Here is a 10483-nt window from a genome sequence, read left to right as displayed (position 1 = left end):
TGCAGCCTCAAAACAGTATCTGAAATCATAGCCACATTAGTCCCTATGTTACTTCCCGCACAAAGTTGTATTTGTACCTTGAGTTTAGAGTTTGTAGCTATAAAGATGTGACTGTGCATTAGGAACAGACCCACAGAGAGAGAGAGACATTCACGCTTATATATATATATACATATATATATATATATATAGACTAGCACTTGTGTAATATTTAAAATCTAATACATAACTAAGATACATTTCATACTTACACAACTAAAAAATGTTTATTAAACCCATCAACTGCTTTCACTTTAAAATCGTGTGACATAATTTGATATTTTCTGCATTGTCTTCAGGAATTAGTTAAAAGACGTTTGTTTTCAACAACGGTACTTTTTCTGTGTTATTAACATAACTCTTTGACCAACAATTACAATATGTTGCACCATTTGTCAGTGCAGTGACTTACTGGCCCTTCATCTTGGTTTAATAATTCTCTTTCTTTTTTAAAGTTTATTATTTTGAATGATTCTCAGATATTCAAAACTGTAAGATTGCAAGGTTGAGTTTTTTCACATAAAGTTGCTTTGTTTGCACATTTTCTGGTACAGCTGAATTTTTTATTTTTTGTTTCTTACATACCCTCTATGTTCCTGCAATCTATATTTTAAATTCCATATAAATATTACTACATCCACATTCTACTAAATAAATTTGTGTTTTATCTGTTAACTCTGTTTTTTCCCAATTTTTGTGCAATTTTATTCATAGGTTTAAAGATGGTATAAAATTTATTTTGCATCATAAAAACATTAAACTAGGAGTGTCTTTGATGGATTTATTAAACATTTTGTAATTATGTAAATATCAAATGTTGTATTTGAGTTAAACCTCATATTAATATTTAAAGTTGATGGGTAAAGTAGTTGTTGTTAGAACTTTGAGGTAACTTTGCAGTCTGATGTCACTTGCATACTGGTTGGCTAATATTAAAAGAATAGTGTGTGTGTGTGTTAAATAGCCAATAGGCTTCATCTGTACAATAATGAAGTATTCTCATTCTATCTGCTTCCACTGTTCTCTAAGTTGAAATTAATTTTCAAAATGTATAAACTTGTTGTATAAATTTGTGCCAGGGTGGTTGTTATACACCCAATACTAATGAATGTAAAAAAGAAAATACTGTGAATATTTTTCTTGATGAATAGCCTAATTTCCATGATACATAAAATTGTTAAATATACATTAGTTGAGACATACATTAATTGTGTATTAGAATCTTTGTAGATGATATATCAGAATATTATACATGCTTTGTTAGATCATCTGCTAATTGTTATTGATTCATATTTTCTATATATAGTTGATTTATTTTAATCAGAAAACTATAGTAAGTGATATTTCAAAGAATGAAAGGAAAATGTATCTTTTCCTTCAGACCTGATGGAAACCAAGCAAACTTGCGTAGTGCTGCTTATGAGGCATTAATGGAAATGGTTAAGAACAGTCCTAGTGATTGTTATATGTTTGTTCAGAAGACAACAATGATTATTCTAGAGAGACTTCAGCATGTGTTAGCTCTTGAAGGCCACATTCAAAACACCTCTGATAGAGTTCAGTACAATGATTTACAATCACTGCTGTGTGCCACCTTACAGGTTTGTTGTGAATGCCAGTCTTGTAATCTTTTTTTATTTGATACATAAGTTCTTGATTTTTTTATGAATACAATTTTTAAGTTATCTCTGTTATATATATATATATAATTTGAAATATTAATATTTATTTTTCTCAGTATACACTGCACTGTTGTTTGGCATTAAAGTAAGACCGATATGAAGGAGCAATTTTTTGTTAATTCTTTTGCTCAGAATAAATAATTGTATTTGAATTTTTAATGTGAATGTACAGGTTCATCCAATCAAATTTCATGAGCATGAAAGTATAATAAATGTGGGATAGTTGTTGCCTTATTACAAAAATTAATGTATGTAAAGTAAAAAAAAAACTACTTCCAGCCATTTAGTATATGGTTGATTAATGATGTGCTATCCACAAAAATGTCCAGGGATGTAATAATTAGAATAGGTGTATTTCAAGTCAAAAAATTATTAATTAGACTACTTTGTTTTTAAGTCAAAATCATCTTTTTGTGTTGGAAAAAGAAACAATGAAGAAAAATGTATTCTTTCTCATATCTCACATAGAAGGAGCTTGTTTACTTAACACATTACAACAAAAATTATCAGTTAGAAAAAAAAATCAGTTTTCTTCCCATAATTTTATCAAATATTTTAGATATTTATGAAACTTTTCTGTTTCTCTCTTCTTTATATTACTATGTATATCTTTAGAATCAGTGATTGCTATGAGTTCAGGTTGAATAAATGAGTTTGTAATGCATGTAAGTTGATTCCATATCAGATAGTTACTGTATTTGTTTGGTTTACAGAGTGTTTTAAGGAAAATGACATCTGAAGATGCTCCCAAAATATCTGATGCTATTATGACAGCTCTACTCCAAATGTTCAACTCAAGTAGCTGCAAATCTGGGGGTGTTCAGGAAGATGCCTTAATGGCAGTGTCCACATTGGTTGAAGGTTAATATATTATTAGCATTAGCAACTTTAAATTGATTTTAAAATGCATAAAAAATAAATAAATTTAACAGGTAGTACATTTCTTATTTGAAACAGTGATATAAAGTAGTTTTTAACAGTAACTATACAGGATCGGTCAAAATGACCAATCGTGTAACTAACAGGTAACTATGTAAGTATGCATATTCTGTTACAGTACATACCTCTTCTCATGTATATAGCTTTCCTCATTTAGTGCTGTCCTCTATATACAAAATATTTTTTGCATGCCACAAGCCTTGAACTCCCACATACCCCACGACCAATGTTGTTCAACTGCATCTTGTACATAAATCATCTTGAGAGAACTCTCCACCAATAGGAGTGCAACACCATCCTAATGCACGTGACTCCCTTTATTTGATTCTACAAAACTATCAATTCTCATTTGGCAGTACTTTAGTGTAGAAGTTTTTTGACTGTGGTCTCTTCAAGCATTTTTTTTTAATATTTCATATCAAGTGAAAATATTTTTTACTACAGTTTATATCTGCAGATTTACATGATAACTCATCTTTGTTTTTCTTTCTGTTTTTTCTCCAATTCTTCATCATTACATGATGAATTCCGAAGTTCATGTTACCACTTTGGTGGCTCTACCATCTACTACCAGTACAATTACATAGGCTTCAGGTCAGGAGAACTCAACTGAGCATCATTCAACAACCCTCCACCAATAAGAGTGTGACAAACTATCACTTCTCATTAGGCAGGGATAGAGTGCAGACATTTTTCACCTGTGCTCTTTTCACATGTTCATTTAATTTTTTTTTCAGTAGTGATTTACTTGATTTATTCATTTGCTACAATTATTCTTTTTGTAGTAATAGTTTGCTGCAATAACTTACCTTTATTTATTGATTTTTTTCTCATTTTCAACTTCTTCATGGTTTAAGATGAATTCCGAAGTTTGTGTTTCACAACTTCTGATATTATTACCTCTACTTCGAGTGCTTCAAGTCTGAGGGTGTCAACTGAGGGTTTTTAGGCTATCATTTGTTTGGAAATTGATCATTATCTGAGATGTTCTTTTTCTCCCAACATTGCCCAACCCTGTTCATGATGAGGAGGATTTTGACAGCTTTTTTCCTTCTTCTACCTATGTTGTGCCTTCCTATGCATCTCCTATGAGATTTACTAGGCCTAACTCTACCTTTTTAGATATGCTTTCTCAGATGTGTCTAACTATAACATATTTAGATAAGAAACATCTATAAGTGCTATAGTCGATCAAACAGCCAACCATATTCTAGTCAATTTCATGTTCTCTGTGATGACAACTTGGTGCTAAATTCAAAATAACCATAGTTAGATTATACTGTAATATGAGCTCTTTTTAATGGTTACACGTGTATGTAATGTCTACATGGAGACTAAAAAACTCAATAATTCTATTGAAAGTAGGTATGGCTGCTGTCAGGGGTTGAAAATATATATTACTTGTTCCAGCAGTATTCCTTCGGAGAACTTTGAAATGAAAGAGTCAAAAGGTTATCTAAACATCTCATTATCTAGACATACCTCTGCAGTATTGCCATTGTATTATTGAAGATATTGAGTGTCAAAGTAGAGAATTTTTCATATCTCATTGGTCACGTTACAGTACATTTGAAGTTTTAAGTAGTCTTTAAAAGATTATTCTGAAATATAGGACTTAAAACTAGGATAAAATAAAACTTAGAATCATAACACATATAATATTAAATTCATTCACGTACATTGATATTAAAGGTGAATGTAACATAGTGACTTGTGCAGAAAAACGTTTAATTGGGCTCCCATTGCAAAAGGGTTAATTTGAGGTGAAGACAGTGTGGACTCTCTTTGTACCAGGTGTCAGGGGTTCTCCTCCTGATATCACTTTGTTTTGTACAGTCTGTCATGCCCTAGCCAACTCTACACCTTGGAACATATCCATTTTAGCTTTTCCCACATTTCTGTCTGTAGATGGTTCTTCTACAGTCTTTCTTCTGTGTGATTGAGCTTCAAATATACTGTGGTTCAGATTCCAGTCCAACCAGTTTCCCCTCCCTTTTTTTGTTGTGCTCCTCCCACTTTCTGCCCATGTATGGAACATCTATTTCCACACTGGGTACAGAGTATACCTGGTACAGAAGTGGTGCAGTCTCCCACATGTGTTCCGATCCCAAGGGGTTTACACTTCATGGGTGTTCTTCAGACGCTTTCGAAGATACTTATTTCTATCCCTCGCACCAGTCACTCCATCTATTCAGTGTGGAATTCTAGGTATACGTGTGAGTGGAGGTAATGTACTGAATTGGAAATTGTTATTTTCCTATACCGAAAATAGATTTCCAATAGGTACTTACCACTTCTCGCACTTCCTCCTCTTCCCCATGCAAAACTGGTGCTTTCTTTTCTGCCTAATCTTGAAGTGATAGAGTTCAGTTGAATCAAGTGGAGGGAGTAGCATGCATCAGGTGGGTGTGTCGTGCTCCTATTGGTGGAGGGCTGTCTCATGATGATTTACATGCAAGATGGAGTTGAACAATGTTAATCGTGGGAGTGTAAGGTTTGTGGCATGCGAAAAACTTTTTGCATATAGAAAGTGGCACTGAATGAGAATAGCTATACATGTGAGGAGAGGTAAGTACCTATCAGAAATCTATTTTCAGTATAGGAAAATAAATAATTTTTATGTAGTGAGAGTATCTTCACATAGAAAGATATAGAAAGTGGCACTGAATGAGAATAGCTATACATGTGAGGAGAGGTAAGTACCTATCAGAAATCTATTTTCAGTATAGGAAAATAAATAATTTTTATGTAGTGAGAGTATCTTCACAAAATTTGGCAAGCTTCAATTCTGATACGGTACTTATCTCTTGTCTCAAGATTAGCTATTCTTGTTCTGTGCTGCCCTATATATGTGAACTTTTTCTTTATGCATACCACAAGCCTTTCACTCCCCTCCTGTTGGAATTACTATATTCCAACATGTCTCTCATTTAAATCATCATGCGTTATCTTTTAACCAATAGTAGCATGATATGCTCACTTGACGCATGTGACTCCCTCTACTGAAACTTCACTTCTTATTTAGCAGCGTTTGAGTACTCTTTTGTATGTCTAAATTATTTTTTTTCTCTCTCCTGATATTCGGGTACATGCCTTCACTTTATTGATTATATCTCCAGAAAACAAGATGCTTTTTCAATCGAAGTAGTTCCTTTTGACTTTATTTTATCTCATACTAGTTCATTCTTGTCACTCTATGTCTGCACTCGACTTTTGTAAACCTTTTCTTGTGCTATGAATTCCGAAGTTTACATTACCACTTCAGTGGTCACACCAATGTTCAGTGTTTTTCTCGGGCATCAGGTGCGGGCGAATTGATGGTGGATCTCTCTACTTTTATACATCAGGAGATTAAGTGCTACATGGGTTAACCTTTCGCCCTTGACATTACCCAGCCTCCTCTTGTGTCAGCTGATCTTGTGATGAAGACTTTGATCATTTTTTCCCACCTCCTGAGTTTGCTGTTCCTTCCCATTTACAGCCTAAAGAATCACCTAGGCCTAATTTAGTCTTTTTTATGGATTTTGTATCTCATGTTTGTGATGTTTTGTCTCTTTTCCCTTTCTCTTATTCTCCTCGTACTTTCTTGTTAAATGAACAAGCTTCCCAACCATTTTTGATTTTTCCTCTGTCTCCTGATATTCGGGTACATGCCTTCACTTTATTGATTATATCTCCAGAAAACAAGATGACTTCTTCTTAATCAGTGATAGCTTAACTCAGGAATATGTATAGTATAATTGGAAAATTCTATGCTAAGTTACACGGTTACATAGGTGTTGCAGAGAATGTAGAGATGGGCAGATTGGAGTGAAGAAGTGTCATGTGGTACAGAATGTAAATATTGAGCATTTATTTAAATATTTCCTTTTAAAATTAAGAAGTAAAACATACATAATATTGACATTTGAGGTGTAAGCTAGGTTTTAATTTGAAGTTTCTTCATATACATTGGTAACATAGTAGCTTTATTAAATTTTGAATGTAACTGTAGAGTGGTCCTGATAAGCACACTTTGACCAACCCGTGTTGAGTCGGTTAACTCCTAAAACTGTCATCTCATTCTGATATCTTGTATTTCAGCTACTGTGTATATTGTTTTATGAAGTAAATCTTTAAAGTGGGTGTATTTTGAAGTAAGTTATTTTATTAATAAAATGAAATTTTTCAATTTCTTGTTTCATATATTCATTTGTAAGATTTTGTACTTAACATCTCATGTTGAGTGTGGGTGCTTTGAGAATTTTTTAATGTGGATTTCTTTTTTTCTCTAGTTCTAGGTGAACAGTTTCTGAAGTATATGGAGGCTTTTAGGCCATTTTTGGCATTGGGATTAAAAAACCATGCAGAATATCAGGCAAGATTATTATAGTGTTAAAAGTGGTACTGTTAGAAAGCTCTGGATGGGATATTTTTTTGTAATGTTTTGGTAGTTTAAGCATGACTGATGTAGAAAGTTATGTTAATATTAAGTTTTTATTTTTTTTCCTTCTGTTTCTAGAAAATATTATTAATATTATTTGCTTGGCCATAGTAGTTTAATAATAGATAACAGTTCTTAATGCTAACTACTAATTAGTTACATGTAATTAAAGTGTCATGTTGGGTTTTAGATAACTATCTAATAAAAGTTTGTGCAAGTTTTATTAACTTTGTTGGTTAATAAAGGTAAACAAGTAAGTTATGATGACTTAACCTTATCCTAAATGTGTAGTTTTAATTATTTAGTTTTGATCCCAGATGAACCTGTCATAGGATTATTTTTAGGACATACCTTAGTCATACCTAAAGTATTAACAGAAAAAATATATAAATTCTAATTGCTGTCTTTCTCTTTGTTATTAAAAATAAAACTATGAGGAGGGTATATATTTCTTCTTATGGTTTCCATGGTAAATGTCAGGTCTAATAACCATACATCTTATTCTTTTGTGGTTATTAAATGTGGGATGCCATACTGCTTTATGGCAATAATCTTGATATTTTAAAATGGAAGTATAAGACTTGCCAAACTGTAGTTATTGGGAGAGAAACAAACCAGTAAGCAAATAAACAAACTGTACTGAACATACAATCTATCATTTTTACCATTGAGCTACTTGATGCTAAAGTAGCAGTTCTTGAGATCAAGCGGTGACTGTACCATATTTGTTTGACAGGTGTGTACAGCTGCTGTTGGTTTAACTGGGGACATTTGTAGAGCTCTTGGAACCAAAGTTTTTCCCTATTGTGATGATATAATGACAATGCTATTAGAAAATTTAGGGGTAAGTGGATATATTTTTACTTAATAGGTTATCAGTAACACCTAATGCTGGAGTATGTTAACCTTCTAAGCCTTTACACATGGCTTGATCATTTGATGATGCCTAGAATGTTGAAGCCATACTTACTAGAATTTACTAATTGTATTTTCACAAAATTTGACAGGCCTTTAGCAAAAATAACAAGTCTGTTATACATGGAAACTAGAAATCTTAATACAAGTATTCGTACTAAAGATGCTTCTTTGAATTTCCAGAGCTTTTACTGAGTCTGTCTGAGTGCAAGGTGATTTTCATGCTAAGAATGAAAATATTCTTTTGTTTTACAGTTTTAATATTTAACTCGCACAACCTATCAAACCTTCTAAATGAATATCAGTTTTTTGGGTAAAACTTTCTTTTATTTTATCTGTAATTTTTTCTTCTCCGACACTAATTGTAGCTAAAATTACTAATGTGCATTCAAATGAAAAGTTAAAATTATGAAATAAAATAAACCTTCTTCTTCTTTGAATGCATCATTTGTTGCCACATCTTCAATTAATAATATCACCTTTCACATCTGTTTTGTTTTAGTTTTATTGCCTAGTTTGTACAACATAAACAGTTTATTCATCTGTGAAAGGCAGTACAGGAGGAAAATATTAACAGAAAATATTGTAATTTGGACTTGTCATTATTTATAGCTTGTGTTTATGTTAATTAGACACTAGAGAAGCTATACTGTTGAAGTTATATAAACTAAAGGAAGGTGAATTGCGAGTGCACATATGTTCAAGTCCATCGACAATCATTGGTAATAAAATTGTTTAATTAAAGTTTTGGCGTAATTCTGTAAAATGTTGTGATGAACAATCAACCTATGTTGTCCACAGAGAAATAAAATAATGTAATGTAAGTATAATTTTTACGACATGATAATCTTAAAGATTTGCTTATTATTAAAATCTTTCATCTAATGATGAGTAGAAATACCCAATGATTTGTTGGGTGTATTTTCAGCTTTTACATTGTAATTGGAAAGAAGTGAAAACATTTTTATTGAAAGAATATTAATGTAATTTCTTCTATTACAATTTCATGTTCATTCTTAATGAATAGTAGGAACCTCTCAGTTTATTAGAGACAAAGACATAGGAAATATTGCAATTGAGACTCAGTTGTTCATTTACTTAGAAAATATGCATGTATTTATATTTTAATCATGATTGGTCTTTGATTGCATTTAACCTTATCACCACAGATATCCTTTACTACGCAAGAAACAAGGTTTTTGTGTCTTGCATTCAAAATTTTATTAAACTACTTTTTCTTTATGTTATACCAATTAGTATAGCATAAGTCTTAGCTATTAATCCGTATTTTAATAGTATATAAGTTTTAAGTTCTTTATTTTATAATGCAGTATTTGAAAAAAATCCTGAATTTTCCCTTTTCTCAAGGTATCTTCTCTGTTTGATCCACCACTTCTCCAGTAACTACAAAATTAAACTTGAATTACTCACTATAAAATCGTCATTTCCCAGACAAACCATAATTTTTATAGCCTTCAATTTTGTTTGGTTAGAGAGCTATCAAATAGAAAATAAGACCTCTCCTGTCACATCATCTCTTTCAGCATTTGTTAATAGTTCTCTCTCTTATGTTTAATTATATATTACCTATAACCAACAGAAAGCAAAGGTTTCATCTATCAAATGAAGTATTTTATAACATTATATCTTGAACAGATAAGTGTCAAGTTCACTTATAATACACAGTTCATTCACATGGGAAAGTTAATGACTAGATTGGATGAATTTGTAACGGCTCTTGTCGCAGGGTTAGAAAGCCATAAAAATTTTGAAAGCTAGGGGAAATTGTCTACTTTTTACATGTTATTAGTTTTATATTTTTTGCTACATTATTTAATTAAATAAAAATTATTTAGTACATTACTACAATTAGTATAAAAGAAAGTAGGGTTAAATGTCATCGACATGAAGATTGGGTAAGTATCTTATTTCTTGTTTTTCATGTTTGTTCTTTATTTATTATTATAAAAGTAATTAAAATGTAAAAATAGGGCTCTTTTTTAGGTTAGTTAAGGTTAGATTAGGTAAAATAATAATAATATAATTAAAATATTTTACGAGGCATACATGCGAGCAGCTCGGAGTAGCTTGTGAGTAATGTAATTCAATAGTGTAATATGAGCTGCATGTTCTTCAAGTGATTTACAACTTATAATAGCACAAATAGTAGTTAGACACAGTTCAAAGGGCAATAAAACAATAAAATTTACTTATAAATAGGCATATACTGTCACAAGTAGTTTGGAGTAGTTTGTGGGTAATGTAATTCGATAGTATAATGCGAGCTGCACAGTCCACAAGAGATTTACAGCTTATAATGGCACAAATAGTAGTTAGATACTCTTCAAAGGGCAATAAAACAAAAAATTTACATATAAATAGATGTATACTGTCACAAGTTTAAAGCTACTTGGGATAAACAAATTTTGTTTAACACTACATTTGAAGTTAATCTAGAAAGAAAAAGAGGTTAATTTAGATTTTC

General features: G+C 31.6%; 1 protein-coding gene across 4 annotated transcripts in view; it reads left to right on the top strand.

Annotated features, from left to right (window-relative positions):
• LOC106458018 (importin subunit beta-1-like) overlaps positions 1-10483 on the top strand; it is a 109891-nt gene that overhangs the window by 79381 nt on the left and 20027 nt on the right. For all 4 annotated transcript variants that reach the window (XR_002610291.1, XM_013917467.2, XM_022384127.1 and 1 more), the window contains exons 12-15: positions 1421-1640; positions 2435-2582; positions 6935-7017; positions 7820-7927. Coding sequence is in view for 3 of the 4 variants with exons in the window: in XM_013917467.2 (XP_013772921.1) it covers positions 1421-1640; positions 2435-2582; positions 6935-7017; positions 7820-7927 (559 nt within the window). In the remaining variant the exon portion in view is untranslated. The remainder of the gene's footprint in view (positions 1-1420; positions 1641-2434; positions 2583-6934; positions 7018-7819; positions 7928-10483) is intronic.

The sequence above is a fragment of the Limulus polyphemus genome, unplaced genomic scaffold (genome assembly GCF_000517525.1).
Source record: "Limulus polyphemus unplaced genomic scaffold, Limulus_polyphemus-2.1.2 Scaffold404, whole genome shotgun sequence".
NCBI lineage: Eukaryota > Metazoa > Arthropoda > Merostomata > Xiphosura > Limulidae > Limulus > Limulus polyphemus.
The sequence above is the reverse complement of the archived record's forward strand: the minus strand, read 5'-3'. Positions and strand labels throughout refer to the sequence as shown.